Source organism: Abramis brama (genome assembly GCF_963993115.1).
Source record: "Abramis brama genome assembly, chromosome: 22".
Taxonomy (NCBI): domain Eukaryota; kingdom Metazoa; phylum Chordata; class Actinopteri; order Cypriniformes; family Leuciscidae; genus Abramis; species Abramis brama.
Genome location: NC_139984.1, coordinates 20,775,503 through 20,794,279, shown reverse-complemented (window position 1 = coordinate 20,794,279; position 18,777 = coordinate 20,775,503). Strand labels below are relative to the sequence as shown.

Here is an 18,777-nt window from a genome sequence, read left to right as displayed (position 1 = left end):
CGCATAGTGGCCATAAGAGTCATAACTAATATTTTGGTTATCCTAACTTTTTTATTTATTTATCTAGAAATGGTTTATTAAAACCCACTGATATTCACTGATTCCTTTTTCATTTGGTTCCACATATATTTGTGAAATATCAAGATGGCGCACACAAACAAACACACACGCACATCTCCAAAGGAACCCTCAATAAATCCCAGGACAGCACAAAGGCTGTCAGCGCACTGCTCCTGAATAGATTAATAAGATTTCCATAATTAGGCAGGCCTCTGACAATAGGATCCCTCAGCTTTTGTCTCAGGACCAACAGGATTGTCAGGCCAGGAGGACGTCTGCTGGATGGGTTGTGCAACAATGGACACACAGACAGTAAGGCGACCAGTTGAAACATCTGTCTCCCCGCCAGCCTCGGACCCGCACAGAGCAACCACGGCAAGCCACTCGTTGCTGCTCACACAAACGCATGTTTACGCATCTTTAGTTAATAATGTGTGATTAGAACTGGTCCTGTGGCTATAATTTAGGTTTATGTGTGTGAGAGGGAGACTGAAATGTTGTTGTGTCCATGTTGAGACACAAAATTGAGATAAAGCTGCACTTTTTCCAGCATTTCTCATACACTTGTGTTAATACTGTGTTTTGCCTTTTGGTCTATCTATCTTAATTACCTGTTCAATTCAGTCTCTCTCTTTTTAAAATTATTTTTGTTTAAAGGTGCACTTGATAATTTATAGTTTAAACGGGGAATGATTGAATTATGGCTTACTGCAGCTCGTGCATTTTTACAATGGTAGTGGTTACTGAAAATTTTGCTGAAAATTATTAGATATCTGCTACTATAAAAATATATAAAAATAAAAAAAATGTTGCCACTACTGATATTTAATTTTATTAGTTAAAATGAATTTTATTAATATTAAATAATATAATTGATAATGTATTATCAATCATTATTTTATTTTATTTTGCATTGCATAATTTCTCATTATACATGTTATGATGCAAATGCTTTAGCAAGACAAATGTACAGTTTTTGTCATGCAAAAAGAACCTTAAAATGTAAATTGAGTTCAGGAGCTTGATGTTTGTCTAATCTTAATGAGAACATTCTTTGTTCTTATGTGACTGCTGCTATACAGTATTTATCAGAACGTATTATCTCACTCTCTTTTGGCACATTTTATAAATTATTTCTTGGTTTGATACGGTCATTTATTCACTGAAATGAATATCCTTCAGTGGTCATTCCCACTTCTACCAGTGTAATTGGACCATCTATTCTCAAATGCCCAGAATGAGTTAATTTCAGCTGCTGTGGTGATTTAAATAGAAACACTTTTAACACATCTAGATTATTAGATAGTCCCAGCTGAGGCATAGCTCTAATTGCAGAACAGTTCATCTGTGGTTGATTTCATACTAATGGGTAGTAGCGTTGTCACGATACTGGAATTTCTAACTTCGATGATACCTTGAAAAATATTGATTATTCAATACCATTTTTACCATTGATACCACAGGGAAACCAGCCATATATGCTGCCATACGTTACTTTTATTATCTCATAAGTTTTTGATAATTTGGGCAATTTTGTGGCAAAAGCTTACACAGAGCACAGGGAGGCTTTATTTGAGACTTAAATTTACACACAAAAAAAGACATGTGAACAGATACAGAACAGATTCTTATAAAATAAGAACAAATAAACAAATTGCAAATGATAGCACAAATAAATACAATAGAAAAAAATTAAATAAACATGGCTTTAAGTTTTTCAGGTGGGTCTACCAATAGTATTTGGGTAAGAAATACTACAGAAATTAAATAAAGTAATCAAATGTAAAATAATACTGGATAGTTGTAAAAATGTTTACACTTCATTGTAAAAATGAAATACAGGTTAATGCTAAAAATTAAAGTTACAAAAGTAATTCATTCAAGACAAGTGAGTTTCTTTTTTCCCCCTTTTTTTCTTTAATTAACATGACAGACAGCAGCAGGTATATTAGACTGCCGTCACTTTAAGAGCTTGTGCACGGATCCAATATACTGTTTGTTACACAACATGCAAATTCTTTCTCAACTAATTACTTTCTCAAATGTGTTTATCTGAATACTCGCTAAGATGGGCATTTTGACATCATTTGATCATTTAAGTGCAATAAGCCACAAGATAGAACTCAATTTGGTACTCGCGAGCTGTTCAAAAGTATGTGCGCGCCACTTATAAAGATCAGTGGTGTGCGTGCTTTGGCTGTGAGCGTAAAAACTTACAGGAATTAGTAAATTTATGTGCAATTCCCACAACACCAGCACTATTCAACCGGAGCAGAGTGTGCAGTATTTGGAAGTATTGGAATCGTTTCAGTTATTTCAGCATCGATACGTATCGAAATATCTATATTTTTGACAACACTAATGGGTAGCACTTTTAGCTGAGTAGGACTTTTGAAGTAGCCTTACCCAAATAGCACTTCCATGTCCAATTTGGAAACGATTTCCCGTGTGTCTTGGTGCACACACACTCATGTATATTGATGGAGTGGACAGCAGTTTGGCCGCCTGAATGACCTCTCTAATGTCAAACCCCATCCTCTCACATAGACTCATGCGCGTGCATGCACATGCACACACGGCGGCCGGAGCGCCTGCTGTCCACTCCCCCTCCTCCTTTCCTACCCGTTGCAGGTTTTATGAGCTCCCCTGGGCTGCCATCCATCTCTGTCGCACACTGGCCCCATTATTGTGCTCCATACAGCACTTCACAAACCAGCCTGCAGATGGGATTGTCCTGCTGGATATACACTGTTTCTACTGACTGGATAATGACCGAATACATACCTGTGTTCACCTTGTTTAAATTTTCTGAGTCGTTTTTATGTTTTATCTTGTAGTTATATTAGAAATAGGGGTAAAGAGTTAGTTTGGATGTGGGGAACTTGAGGATCTAGAGATGAATATGAAGGACATGGTAATCCAGTGGCCATCTGGTCTGTTGGTGTGATCTTTTGGAATAAATAGCAGGCGTAATCTGAAGACACACATGGGAAGGTTTGGCGACGGGAGGGGTGAGAGTTTGAGAAACAGAAAGACCACACAAAGGGGGAGGGCCAAGTTTTTGGGAGAAAACAGTAAGGGGGAACATAGCATACAGAACTGAGGCTTGATTTAAATGGCAATAAAGCAGCAGCTTGCATACAGTACTCTGACAGAAGTGCGAATAACAAATCATCACTTTCTCCTCCGATTGCAGCCTATGATGAAGATTTGCAGTTTATTCCATTTACTTCCCCATTTCCCCCTGTAGCCCTCACCCCAGGCTGATTCCTGACAGTTCAATAATGCCAAGCTATGTGTGGAATTTAGCTAATGCCTCTGGAAGGTGCAGTTGCAGACCCTCATGAAATGGCTAGTTTTAAAGCTCTGCTCCATGAAATTCTCAATACCAAGAAAAAAAATGCAATTCCAATTGAAGTAATAAGGTATTTTTACTATTAACAGACATTAATTATGCATACACCTTAGTAATTAACATTTTGATTTTTGATTGTTCATTTTAGAATTCATCTCTTATGATTGCCTTTAAACTGTGATGCTGTTAAGTGTATTGCAATTTTAGAAGCACAGAAAAGCTTGGAATAAAGGAATTTGCATTATGAAAGGACATGGCAGAGACTGGATGTGGACATTTATTTTTTTTATTGAGGTTTATTTTCCACTCCTCATGTGCATTAAGACCCCCTTAGCATTAGGACAGCATAATTAATCACAGGAAAGCTGTCCTGGAGAAAGCCAGAGGAAAGGGCATTCCACACTCCCAGTGCTTCATGGGAAGTGGCCAATGAATAGCACAACTATTTCGTCCACCCGTCCCAACCCCCCTTTTCCCCCATATTGGTCCCTCCCTCTCCCCCTCTGTTCCTTCTTCTCTCTCTTTCCCTCCTTCTGTCAAGCTGACCATAGAGGCCTTTTGGAAAATTGCTTTGTGGATGAACTGTGGTGGTGGGAGGGGATGTATTGAGGGAAACATGCGCAGGGTGATAACAGTTTCTCCTTTGGGAGAACTGCAGATGGCAACACAAGGCTGCTACATGGCTGAGGGCTTGAAAGGAGAAAATTCACAGCCCTTCTCTTTTATACTTACTGCAGAAAAAAAAGACTCCCTCTGTGTGCATGCACACAATACCAAAAGAGTCGTCTCGGCAAGCAAAATGGCAACAAAAAATCAGTCCCACAATCATCCATAATTTGCCATTAGTCATTTTGATTTTTCTTATAATTATTTTCAAAAATCACTATATCCATCTAATACTGATTTGTAAATGCTTGGAACGTACACTTTTGTTATACAGCAAATTCTTGCATAATCTAACAAATTGCTATCTCCGGCAGGCTTATTGAAGATGCACTGGAACCCGGAGCATGCCCAGCCCCTGAGCCAGTGGCCTGAGCAGCATTTGGACGTGTCTTCCACCACCTCATCCCCTGCCCACAAGTCTGAGCTCTACCCCAGTCGCGGCCGTGGCTCCTACAGCTATGCCTGGGCAAATGACGACATCTCAGCCCTTACTGCCTCCAACCTGCTGAAGCGCTACGCTGAGAAATACTCAGGCCTTCTAGACTCACCATATGAACGCCCTGCTGTGGGCGCATACCCTGAGCCTGGAGCCTTTGGCGCTCTCAATGGAGGCCAGAAAAGCGAAATGGAACCTTGGCCTCTTACGCACAGCACTGATGGGGCATATTCCTTAGTGCCTCCTTCATCTCATGATGGTCTGTCTGGGCCAAAGGTGGTTCCCACATCAGCAGGCCCACCAGGCTCTGGCAATGTGTCAGCTGTTAACAGCAACCTTTCAGACTCAGGCTACAGTGGGAGCAGCTCCTGCAGTGGGCCCCATTCCAGTGACTACCCCCCCAGTTACAACGGCACCTACCTCTCATCAGCGTACTGTCCCCAACCCAGTTCAGCACTTCCACCAACCTCATTACATGCCCTTCAGCCTAACCCCACACTTCTCCCCAGTTACACACCTTCTGCGCCTGTGTATAACTACCCCCCTAGCACCTACCCTCACCAGACTAGCCTTGCTCCTAGCTACACCCACCCAACAGCCCCTTACATCCCCTCGGGTATAGCTGCCCCCTCTCCACTACCCTCAAGACCCACAGTGGTTGGTGGCAGCTATGGCTATCAGAACAGCAGTCTAGGGGGCTCAGAGCCTGGGGGCTCTCTGAAGAGAAAAGCATTTGAGATGACCCTGGATGAGGAAGATGGAGATAGCTCACGCTATAGGAAGTATAGCTATGACCCCATGAAAGCTGGGGGAGATTCTCCATATGGGGTTACTGATAAAGCTGAGTGCCGTGGAAATGGCTTTGGAACGGGCAGCACAGATCCTCAAACCTTTAAGCCTAGTAAACCTTCATCTCAGTCAAGCCTCGAAGGAGACGAAGTTGAAAAGTACAGTGGGTTAAAGCCCTTGGTTTCACCAACGTATGGAGCCGCAGGGGACTACAGCCCCCCAGCAGCCATGACTGGGGAGAGCAGAGGTGCAGAGCAGGGCTTCTCCCAACATCATTCTCAGAAGTGCTCAGATCCTATGAAAAGCATGGAGCCCCAAATGCTGGAGCTAGTAAGCCGAGAACTGCAGGATTGCAGTCCAGCTTTGCTTTGGAGTGAACTGGCTGGGAACTGTCACATCAAAGCAGCACTGGAGGAGGACCTGCTGTGGCCTGTCCTGCGACCCAACCCTGCCATCCGCCCACCCAGAACGGTCCTGCTGTTTGGCCCTCAAGGAGGGGGAAAAACCACACTGGCACGATCCATGGCATCTCAACTGGGTGCTACCTTCTATAGGCTGAGTGGTGCAACTTTGGCCTCTAAATTGAAAGGAGAGGCAGAGCAACTATTGATCACCCTGTTCTCGGTGGCAACGGCCCGACAACCTTCAGTGGTGCTGCTCAGTGAGGTGGAGTCCATTGAAGAGGAAGGTCTCAGACAGCAACTGCAGGCCCAGCTTGAGAAGATCCAACACGGTCAGAGCAGCCTGGTTCTGGTGGTGTGCACCACAAGACGGCCTGATTTGATCAAAGATCCCCTTCTGCGCTGCTTCTCCAAGCGTTATCATATAGGCCTGCCAGATGCGAGCACACGCAGGCACGTGCTTCTGCAGGCACTGGTGCCCCATGGCTGCAGTCTGGGTGAAAGGGAGATGTCAGCAGTACTGCAGCGTTCAGAAGGCTTCTCTGTCTGGGAGCTGCTGCAGCTCTGCCAGCAGGCTCTGGCATCAGCTTCTGCCTCGGCGCCCGTGCCCTTGCACGGCCTCCCTGCATCCCTTTCTTCCCCTACCCTCCAAGACTTTGAAAATGCTTTCTGCAAGGTACGTCCTCACAGCACCTCCAAAGATTTGGACACTTGTATGGAGTGGAGCAAGGTTTATAGCCACTGAGAACCTAGTCAGCCACTGGTTGGGGACTGCTACAATTGTTTTTAAACACTTGTTGCAGCCAAAAGAGTGGAACTCGTTGAGAAATTACAGTTTATGAATGGGAGGCATTTTGGATTTAATGCATTTAATCTAGGGAACATGCCATTGTGTGTTGTTTTTCTATAAATATACATATACTTTATTTTTTTCCCAAAGAAATTAAATATTAGGCCTTTCTTGAAGGGGCATTTATTAGTTGCTTGGCTTATCTGATAAAATATCTGAATTATATTTTGGAATTTCACTGGAATTCCAATTAGCCTTGATCCTGGAATAAACCTGGAGGTTATAGATCACTTGACTTTTTCCTGAAAAAATACCCCCATTGATTGCAACTCTCAGGATCCTATTTATTGCCAGTCCACTCCAGTGGTGTTGTATCTTTTGCGTTGATTTACTTTAAAGATCATTTGGTGTTAAAGGGCTTAGGATTTATCAAAACTACTCTGTTTTTACCAAAAATGCTCAACAACATTATATTGTCCAAGTGACAGCATTCACCAAAAGGTATTTACTGTTATGCAACCTCTTGGGAAAGAAAGCAACAGTATTTTGCAAAATTGATTGTTAGGCCGCGGTCATATCTTGTGCACTTTGTCAAAATGGTCATTTTACCAAAAGAGTATGTGTTGCTACCCAAAAAGTATTAAATTGCTAATCCATAGAAAGTCAGATAATAGAAAATGACAGGCTTTTACTGTTGGTAGTGGTACATTTCTTTCAGAACACTTTGTTAAAGGTAATACTTTTCCAAATACAATATCATGTAAACAACCCATCACATTCCTCACAATCTTGTGAGAGCCTTTGCTCTGGACCCTCAAACACACAAAAAAAGCAAGGGTCCATGAATGACTATTTCTCTCTTCTGCTTTACTCAGTTTATTTTATTAGTATATGTAGTCTTGTTTGAAAATACTCAGGAAGAATTTCTTTACCTCAGAAATGATAACTAAAGAATGTATGTAATCTTAGGGTCTTAGTAGTAAGCATTGAGGTTGGAGGTGAGCAACAGACCTGACACAGACATGTATACACACTGCATCTGTGCTGTTACCTCTTAGGTGAAACTTGAAAATGCTACCAAGACAAACAATGAATGTAATTCAGGTATTTCAGAGAATATCTGATGCCATAAATCCATGTTTTAATTCTATATGAAAACATTTTCCCTTATCCTAACCCTTTATTTTTGATGTAGATTTTTGATGGAGTGATGATTGTCTTCATGACGTGTTATTGTAGATGGCAAACCAGATGTTTGATTTTGTTGGACAAACTGTTTTTAGAGACCAAGGTACATAGGCCGTCTTTTGAAGGACACTGACATACTATGTAAGTACTCGAAGAGCAAAAAACAAAACAATACAAAAAACAACCCAAAGATCAGAATCAGATTGTTTTTTATATAATTGGTAGCTAATCATGTCTAATCATAAATTGTGTTATTTGTATACATGTGTAATGTATACAAAATTGTAAACATGCTCATCAAATAGACAATCCAGATGGAGCAGCCTCTACCAATGTTTAAATATGTTTTAGCTTTTTCGTCTATGAGGTACACAAAAGCTAGAGTTATCAAATGTCTTCAAATCACCACTGCTGAAGAAACTGAGACTGAGTTCATTTATATTGTCTGTAGAATGGCTTTTGTGGATTGTTGAATTTCAATCAGCTGTGACATGACATAGCCTCTGATCACTGCTTTACCCCCAGCCCACCCATCTTAACACAATGGGTTGTCCCCTTGGTTGTTGGTCCTGTACAGCCTTGTGATGAGCTGATTTCCCACCCCCCGTTCCTCTATATCACCACAGCCTTTTGGAGAAGCCATATTCTGATTGATGTCCAGTAACCCTATAGCACTGTTCGGCTCTTCAAGTACAGCTGGTGGCTTCACTCATGCCATACAGGTCAATCAGAATGACCCCAGGAGCACATATTGATCAGTGCCGAAGAGACTAGACTAGAAAACTACAGAACCTGGCAGACTCAGGGACATCCTAAGCACACAAATGCATCATCTTGTGTAGAAAAATTCAGCACCAATTCTTATTCATAAAACCAAAGATACACCGGTTTTATTCAGATGAAAAAAGTCATTTATGTGGCTGATTTCAAACAAGAACACAAAAGATACTGAGCAATTGAACAGTTTGTCCAACGAAATTGTCATTAATTAGCTGTTTTGAAACTATTAGTACAGTAACTTTGTTCTTGGATCTTGTTCTTGTACATTTTCTGTAACCATTTCTACCTCATTTTTGCAGCATATTGTACATGAAAATATTTATTTCATGTCTTTTTTGATGTCTGTTTTAAAAATGTTCTTGAAATGTAATGGTCTACCTCAAAAAAGACTGTATTTTAAGAAAAAAGTATTACACAATATTAAAGAGAATATGTCAAAAATCTCTCATGGCTCAACTTCCTGTACTGTACATGTCAAGAAGTGGCAGATTGTAAGGGTGAATTGCCTTCTCTTACATGCACATGATCTCAAAATATAAGGTCAGTGAAACTAAGATTTGTGGGATATTGAGGGCCATGGCTATGAATAAACCAAATAAAAAGTAAAATGATTTGAATGTAAGTGAATATTTACTTGTAGCTTCTACATGTTCAACACAGAAAGGGATCTTTTCCAAAGTTCATTACTATGTTGCTTAATTTCATTAAATTCAGTGTTTAACATTTAAATACTATTAAACAATCTTGATTGCTTCCAGTGTCAAATAAAGATGTTCAATCTGTTGTCAAGGGTTCAATACAGTCCACAAAGAAAAGCAAATCAATCTTATGAAAAAAATAAATAAAAAATTATATAAAAATAATCCCCCGGGAATCTGGGAATCCCCATTATGTCCAATATATTTTTAAAGTCTGGAGATTAATCTCATATTTAATGTAAATTGCTGATGGATGCTAATGTTTAAGTCTCTGATTAAGATGAATAATGGAGGGTTACAGTCCTTGCCCTCCAGTCTCTATCTGAAGGATAATTGTTCTCCAGCTGCCAGTAGAATAAAATAATATCCTTCAATTCATCCACTCAATAACACTCACTCAGCGCTAAGGGTTAATAATATTTGAAGGTCAATAATTACCATTCACTGAAAAAAATCTTCTGTGAACTAAGCTGTGGACTTACTAAAAAAATATTTGTTTGAATTACCCACTGAATATCTGAATACATTGCATTTAATTTACTTTATAATTAATTGGATGTGTTTTTAGAGTTCATTGACAAGAAAAATATTTCAGCTGTAACTGAAAAGGGTGTAAAAGAAAGAAAAAAAAACTCAATTGATAGACCAAAGACAGTTGGTTCAATATCAGTTTTATGAGATCTTAAAGGGCCATAATCAAGGGCAGTTAGAAACAGGAACAGTTTGAAATTTGTTTACACAATGCTAACTAGCACCAATTTTTTTTTTTTGAGTGTTTTGTTTCCTGTTGAGTGTATCAGAAAATTTACTTGAGCAAGCAAAAAATCCCCATCAATCCCTATATCTCTTCCACCATAACCCTCACCATAGCAACCCTGCTGGTGTACTCTGAGTGATGTGACCTGGTCAGCTTGAACTCGACCTCTGACTCCAGAGCTAGAGCAAAATTTAAATTTACAGAATGACAAAGTGTACAGATTCAGCATTATGGAAAAAAAAAAGACTGTTAAGATCAGTATGTAAAAAAAAACTGTCCAGCCAGTTTCCAGCCAGCATTTTCAAAAACCCTTCATGGCCCTAGTATGGTCCACAGAGGTGGAGCTGGACTAGGAAAAGCTCCACCTATTACGCCCAGAGAGGAGGAGCTGGGCGTCATTTGGCTCTGCAGTGAGCACCACTTGGAATATTTTGTTGTATATATCTGAGCATGTTGATGATCATGTTATTTTACATATGCATCTGCTTACACATGCTATCGCTTGTTTCTGCTATCTGCATCTTCTTCGCCTGTTTTGATCCGGAGATTCTCTACTCTTTCAGAAGATGCATAATAGCGCCCACTACTGTATAACAGTGAAAACACAGAAAGCCGGTCAATGGCGGGGAAAGAGTTAATATGAATACCTCAATGTAGAATGTAAAATCCCACAGTTTCTCTGTTAAAAAAAATATGAACAAAATAATATTCACGACTATGGCTAAATGTATTCTGCATTCTAGTTGAACAGATATGAGCATCAAGGGTCTGAAGGATGAAAGCTGTAGATAGCATTTGTAAAAATAAGTAAATAAATAAATAAAGAATCCATGTGCCCCAAGCTATAGGCTATATATTACAAAGCATGGATGTTTACATCTAAGAGTGGTCTTGACATAAAATAATCATGGGTGATTTTAAAGGTCAAGTAAATTTACCTCAGGTTGTCTTAAAATATCATGATTAAAAAACAGTTTTGTCAATTATATGAAATAAATGTTTTTCTCCAAAACACGTTGGCCACAATTATTGGCACCCCAATCAGGAACTTCAAAAGGGACTGGAATCTATGGTCAGATGAAACTAAAAAAGCTTTTTGGCAGCAAACCCACCAGATGGGTTTGGTGCAAACAGGGATAAAAAGTATGCCATGCCCACAGTTAAATATACCGCTGGATCTTTAATGTTGTGGGCCTATTTTTTTGCTGAAGGTCCTTGACATCTTGTTCAGATGGTGTCATGGATTCTACAGATAAAAATAGATTAAAAAAAAACATGGATCTGGGAATCTGAAGGATCTGGAGAGATTCTGTATGAAGGAATGGTCTCAGATCTCTTGTCAGTTGTTCTCCAAACTCCTCAGGCATTATAGGAGAAAACTCAGAGCTGTTATCTTGGCAAAAGGAGGTTGCAAAAAGTATTTAATGAAAGGGTGTCAATAATTGTGGCCAGCGTGTTTTGGAGAGAAGCATTTATTTCATAATGTCATTTACCCCCCACTTTCAATTCTTTTACTTCAATGAAAGGTTCGATTTTTGCAAATTTTTTAAATGGAAGATCAAAAGGAAAAAACGATGCAGATTTATTTTTACAGCCATCTTTGATCATATTTACCAGGGGGGCCAATAATTCTTACCACAACTGTACATTATATCTGGTTCAGATCTGTTCTATTTTGTTGTATTTTTAAATGACAGTTTTCACATGAAGTATACAGAAATGATCATGATGGAAACCAGAGGGTTCTGATGCAGAGCAGCAAGACTTCCCATAGACCCTGCCTATACCTCTGTTCCTGACTGCTCATGTCTTGCTCTCCTTTGTCCTGTCTAGCCTTGATACAGACAAGGTTGACATCAGAGGAGATCCCTGACACAGGGTGAGTTAAGGCTGCCAGCTGCTAGCAATCAAGTCTATTTAGGAGTCAGGGACACATGGACCCCCAGGGCCAAAACCGTAACTAGCCCAACCCTTAGCCTTAACTCCCCCCCCAAACCCTCTAGTTACCCAGTTCGGCTGTATTGATTCCAGATGTGCTGCCATCAGTGCTGCTCAGCCCTGGGTCTTTACCTAAGAGGACCCCGAAATAATGACAAGCTGTGAAGGAGGGGAGAAACAAATACAGAGCAAACAAACAATCCAGGTCAACCCAATAACAATTTGTTGATTTTTGACTTCCTCTTAAAATATTAATCTATTTATTTATTTTTATATTATTATGCTATTTAAAAAAAAAGATATACAATTTACATTTTTAAATTGACAATGTTTAAATTGCCCCACAAAAATATCAACTGGGATCAATTTCTGATAGCATCTTAGAAAAGTGTCTATTCCTTCGCATGTGTTTATTTTTTCCAGTTGTTACTTTTCAAAACAGCTGCAAATGGTTTGTTGTCATAGAAGTTAAACACTTTGCACAACTATTATGGAATTTTTATTGATAACATTTGTTACTTCAGAATTCCATTTTAGGGTTGTCAAACTCTATCAGCGGGAGATTGATCAAGTCAACTCTGACTTTGTTTAAGTTAAAGCTGGAAATGAAAACAACCCCTGAAGCTCATACAGCATTCTGCTGACCTATCTCAATAGCCTCAGACAGGCCAAATGTATCATGACCGGTCAGGAAATGGGCTTTGATATGAGGAATGCCTGATGCTTGAAACAACCTTCCCTGCTTGGTCATGCTGCATATGAGATGTGTTTGGATTTAATATAATGTTTGAAACTTATTATTATTATTTTACATTTAGTATATTTTTCAGTTTTACCATTTAATTTTATTACATAACTTCATCAATTGACCAACACAGATCAGTTCGCTTTTCACATTGTCTAATGACCCACTGCCCTCTAGTGGTAGTACAAAATACTGCTTTTTTTGAGTGTAGATCTTATGTTGTAATACTGTTCTATACGCCTAGTCGCCTACTGATTTATTCTTTATAGTCATATGTTTCTCAAAGATATTGACGAGCAAAGGATAATGTTATTCTGGGTGTTGGTGTGAGAATTGAAATGATTAGTCGTAGTAATGACGATGCAGTTTCCTGACTTCAGCGTTTCCTGATGTAAACGATGATGTGTTGCCAGATCCGCTACAAAACAAGCAAACTAAACGGATAAAACATCACCCAAATAAGCGACGTTTCTCACAAAAACTACGCATGAATAAGCGATTTTATTTGTTTCTACGCTTATTGGGAAGAGGTAACTATACAAAAAAAACTTTAAAAAACCTATAGGCTACAAGCAAAAAAACAAAAACAAGTCGCTTATAAGGGTCGCACATGGCAACATTTCACCTCTCGGGATCCAAAATTCATTAATTATTCAAAATGAGGTATATTATCAAATAAATTCATTGCTGGATTTGCTTATTTTAAAGCCGTAAACATTAAACTGGTATATTTTTCTCAAAATCGCAAATTCTTTACTGAAACATTGCAGCACTGCCAGGTTTTATTTTTAGTGCATTAAAAATAAAAATAAAAATATCCTTTGTAGATGTCTTTCCTGAGGACGGGCAAGAAGAAATTATGCAAAAACATAATACTAAAAGAAAAAAAGAGCTTCTTTGATAAGCGGAAATCCATTTCGAAACTCCTTACTGGAAATCAAGCGTTTCTAGCAGAAATTGCGTTGTTGTTTCCCCGCCTACCAGTGACGTTTTGTCCTGAAATATAGAAAGTCGCCTCTTTTGAACAAGCATTATGATGCAAGAGATTTTGTCTTGCTAGCTCTCCAGGTTTTGAGACACAGCCATATATATACTAGAGAGAGAGAGAGCTAACAAGGTAACGTATCATTTGTCTGCCTTTGTGGTCATTGGTGGTGCAGTTGAATGTGTCCTGCTTTGATTGCACACTGGTTTTCAGTACAATTTAATTTACGTTGCCTTCATTAAATATAATAACAATTTTGAATCTAAATTTATTTCCTTATTTTTTTAGGCGAATTAGAATTTATAGTGTGAATATATATATATATATATATATATATATATATATATATATATATATATATATATATATATATATACCATTTATAACTATATAATATATAATAATTATAATAATAAATTATATAATATATTTATATTCGTCGTTGGTAAATACTTATTCTTGGATATTTAAGAAGAGGATTTTCTCTTTCATTTTCTTTTTCAAGTTCTTTATAGCTAACGTTTGCATACAAAGAATGGCAAAGAGAAGGGAAAATGTATAGGCCAATAAAATAAGTTGCTATTAATGTTAATAAAATACTTTCAATAATAAAAAAATAAAATAACGTTAATCTAAAAGTTAATGAACATTCAGACGTACCTACAGAAAACGATTAAAATAGAGAGTATAAATAGAATATGAAGATACTTACAAAAATATGAAGGTGTTCAGTAGTTAGATAAGTATGAAGACATTCAAATACGAAGATAGCCTACCCACAAAAGTATCCCTTGAAGTATGAAGATAAAAATGGGATTTAAAATAGGTAGAATTTTTTGTCACACACATAAAACTGGATTTAAAAACAATTTTACATAGCCTATTTTCTGTATATGTAAATAAAACAGAATAGATAATTATTTTAAATTCTGTCCAGCCGGATAAAGATTCTCATTCACCAGGTAGCAGAGCTGTATCAGGATGGCCAATAGGCAGCAACTTCGGTGTAAAGTGAAAGTAGGTGGATAGAAAAAAACAACAAACGTACACGGAAGGCGCAGACTTATATCTCTTTACGTGTGTTAAAACAGCTGGCGTCGAAATCAGGTAAGTTATGTTCTCACATCATTGTATATTTTAGCTATATAAACTACGTAGAGTAAGTTTATCGCGACCTGAATTTGTATATCGCTTAACGTTGTTGTGAGGAGGAAACATGAGTTTTGTAATAGCCTGTACTCGAAAATTCGAGAGAAGCGAGCAACCAGAACAAAAAATAAATCCATCAAAGTGTTATTACGATCAAAAATCCCACTTTATAATAATTTAATCTCAGTATAGTTGTGAAATTGGTTTAGCTATGTCGTTGTAGCGAACTAGACTAAACGACGCCAAAAGTTATGCTAACGTTACATGGTCATGATATAATACTCCATGAAAAAATACGCGAGACATTGACTTAATGAGAATTCTCATATTAAACAAGTTTCCTGTATCAAACAGTACTGAAAATAGCAAGGGAGGAAGGCCTACTTAAATGACTAAAACGTAGTAAACTGTGCGAAATGTCACGTTATATGGTGTAGTGGAAAACGTTTAATGTAGCACGAGCACCTACACAAATTCACGCCCTACTTTCTGTTCCCCATATGTATTGGTGTGTTATGTTCTTTTGTGCACTAGAGAGTGGTCTGTCCTTTACTAACCGTGCTCACTGTTGTTGTAACATTGCATGTGTCAGTCTTAGTCTTAGGGATGTAACACCCTCATGCTGTTATTTTTCATAAATATTATATGAATACTAATGGATGGCTTTGCTGTCTGTGGCCTTTTTTAACATGCATTAAAAAGGTTTAGTGACGTGTTTGTTTCTGTGCAAAGTAGATTAGAAGGCTGGCTCTATCTATCTATCTATCTATCTATCTATCTAAAGTTTAATTAGGAAACTGTGAAATTACACACTTCTGCGCGAAACAAAAAAGTAGAATGTCTTTCCCTACTATAGTCTGAGGAAATAATAGCTACTTTTTTAAGTTTTCAGTGAAGCCAGTAGGCCGTAGTTCGCAGCAATCACAGTATTAGCATCAACAGTGTTTGGATCAGTGTACAATGCTTTAATTTGACTAATTGCTTTAAATGCTTTAAAATACTGTGTTAAGATATAAGTGTAAGTGTAAATGTAAGTTTCTCTTAAGTGTAAGAGAAAATGTGATAGGAGGTACCGACAGAAAACTGCTATGAGTTTGTTCGTTTCTGTCATTTGTATATGACCTTTATTAATGCAGTCATCCATTCAATGAAAAGAGATAATATTGGGTAAAGTGGATGAGTGCTCCATGTGTCAGATGCAAACTGCTGTCAAAGTCTGGCTGGTTTGAGGTTGAGAGATTGCTTTCTATTTTCCATTACAGCGAATTAACTTTATATAACATTTGTTTTTTCTTTTAGTCAGTAAGATTGAACAAAGAGCAAAACTCTTCTCAGATTTTTCCTTTAAGAAAAACACACCAGTATTCTCACACGTGTTTCCTGGATTTTCAGAAATAATTTCAACAATGTCAGAAACTGAAGTGTGCAATCAAACCAGAGATATTTAAATATGCAGTATGCACTAAAACCCATCTCGTCAGATTTCTCCAAAACCCAGTTATCCGAGCTATCCCATCCACATTGATTTTAGATGCTTACAGTCCCTTTCAAATATTTCTCTTTAATATAAACATCTGAGACCATGTTGATGCCTTAAAGAAACAGGACTATGAAAGAGCAGCCTTTGCAATAATAAAATAAAACAAAATGTTTTACTTGATTTTTCTTCTCTGCAAATACATAAAATAAGGCACTGATCTATAATTAAATAAGATTTTTTTTTGAGAATATGACATTGCTTTGCAGCCATTAGCACATAACAGTGCTGAAAAAGAAAAAGAAAGATTAATAAACATGAACAAAACACATTTCTATGTAATCCTTTTTTATGTTAGAGAAAGAACCGTTCTGTGTTCTTTAGATGATAAGTTATTACAGAATGCAGCTGTGACGCTTTGTCTGTGATCTGCTGCAGAGAGGAAAGCAAACCTATAGGTGTGATTTATATGGCTACCCAATGACAAGCCTTAAAACCATGCTTCCATGAATATGTCATCTCTTATTTCCTCAAGATCTTTCTTATATTCAATCATTTATTTATTTTCGCTATATCTGCTACATAAATAGGCACTATGTTTTTACCAGATCAGTTTTTCCTGCACAACTCCTGGTGTTCACACAGGTGGAATCTAACACAACTATCTGTTGTCTCATATGTGATACATGTCATGCATGTATACATTTAAGAATGAACTTGAATTTTCATAGGTCTTCTGTTTGTTTTACATCCTGTAATAGCATGACATAGTTCTCTTGAATGGTTTATCTTCTATTATGTCTGCACATAGGTGTGGTCTTTTTTCCACCTACACCTCACCTACGCTGCATCAATCCCTTTGTCAAACATTAAACCTTTGAAGCAAAAAAAAAGAAAAATTGAGGAAATGCAGATATTAATTGGAACAGAGGGATTCCCAATAAAAGATGAGTCATGACCTTTAATGTCTTCATGAATGAAAATGTAAACCTTATGACTTGTTTAAAAAAAACTCTCAAAAGATCAAGGGATTAACCTAGTATTGAAGAATTCCCAGGAAAATATTTGTTTAAAATTTTCCGAACACTGATAATTTGGTTAAAACGATATTTGATTTGGAAAAAAAGCTTTAACAAAGTACAAATCGGCTATTTAAATAAACATATTGGTTTGTATTTTTGTAGAATTTTCATAAAACTGATATTTAATTTAAAAAAAAAAGCTTTAGCATAGTAAAAAAAGAAAAAGAAAAAAAAAGGCTATTTAGAAAGACATATTGGTTACTACTGATCTTATCTCTTGACCTTGTGTTTTCCTTTATGTTGTAAAGGGATAGTCCACAATATATATTTGTACATACAACAAAAGTCAACGAATTCCAGTGTTTTCCATTTTTGTGTGAACTGTCCCTTCAAGTTTTAAGGGGGTTCGAGTTATTTATAACAAATGCTGATTAGCTGTTCAGTTTTATGACTTTTCTAATAACTTTCATACACACAGCTTAAGGCTGGTCCTAGTTTTTTTTAAAAGGTGTTAGTGTTAAAAAATTCTGATAGTGTGATCATGTTCAAGACCAACCAACATCTTTTTCAGAAAGAAATGAGAAGTGACACAGTTGTTATGGACATGATCCAGCATGCTTACATGCCTTTGGGTACAGTTTGGTTTCAGTGCTTGAATCTAACACACCACGTGTGCTTGTAGGTTTGTAGAACTAGAAACCATAAATGTATCCTGTCAAAATGATCTAATCTGGTCATTGGATTTGTATGTAAAGTATAGGCCTACACATATTTTTACGGACACTGAAACATACAATATCGACATACAGCATCCTTTTAAATCTTTTTGATGTTCACAAAATATTATTATAAATGAGATTAATTATGTTTGATGGCATGATCACATTTATTTATTACAGTTATCACATTTACCTCATAAAACATTAGGCCTACTGGGTTTGTGTTTCTTAGAAGAAGGGTTTCCGCTTTTAGATCCTGACAATTTGCATTTCTCCTTTAACTGTCTATCTAAACGTAGAAAAATATATGTGTTCGTCGTATGTACAAATAATTAAGTTCCATTACAAAAAAAAATAAAATAAATAAAAGAAATGTTTTGGTCAAGAATGACTAAGGTCAGAGTCATTATCATAATAAATTTTGTGTATACACCATAATAAAATGTTCTTATCTTCTTGCAATGCAGCATAGCTAATTTATGTGCTAAAATTACCATCTAGGCTATGTAAGCAAACTTGTTATATTAGTGATGGTTGGGTTTGCCAGGCTGTTGTTTTGTCAAGCGCGCTGTGGTATGTGTCTTCTGTCCCCTTATGTTGGGGAGAGATAAGACAGACATACTGTCTTTTCTCACTTGCCCAAACAAAAGTCACACAGAGCAGTAATTACACACTCTGCTCTTTCCCCAACACATCTGCCTGTGCTCTTTACACTAAATTAAACCAGAAAATAACCTGAAATACAGCATGCTACAAAATGTTGAGCATTATCTTGTCATCAGATGCTATTTTTTGAATTTCTAAAAATGACATTTGTTTTGC

The 18,777-nt window shown here is 37.5% G+C and overlaps 2 protein-coding genes across 6 annotated transcripts in view; both read left to right on the top strand.

The window, feature by feature from the left end:
* The window catches only part of fignl2 (fidgetin like 2), a 58,529-nt gene extending 49,138 nt beyond the window's left edge, over positions 1-9,391 (top strand). For both annotated transcript variants that reach the window (XM_084099783.1, XM_084099782.1), the window contains one exon: positions 4,396-9,391. In XM_084099783.1, the coding sequence (XP_083955909.1) occupies positions 4,396-6,452 (2,057 nt within the window). In that variant the 3' untranslated portion in view covers positions 6,453-9,391. The remainder of the gene's footprint in view (positions 1-4,395) is intronic.
* A 4,234-nt stretch (positions 9,392-13,625) lies between these two features.
* stat6 (signal transducer and activator of transcription 6, interleukin-4 induced) overlaps positions 13,626-18,777 on the top strand; it is a 35,690-nt gene continuing 30,538 nt past the window's right edge. Inside the window, exon 1 of one of the 4 annotated variants that reach the window (XR_014604112.1) lies at positions 13,626-13,720. The gene's annotated coding sequence lies outside the window, so the exon portion shown is untranslated. Of the gene's footprint in view, positions 13,721-14,545; positions 14,696-18,777 lie in introns of those variants that run through there. The other 3 variants (XM_084098589.1, XR_014604113.1, XM_084098588.1) reach the window with 3 other exon arrangements.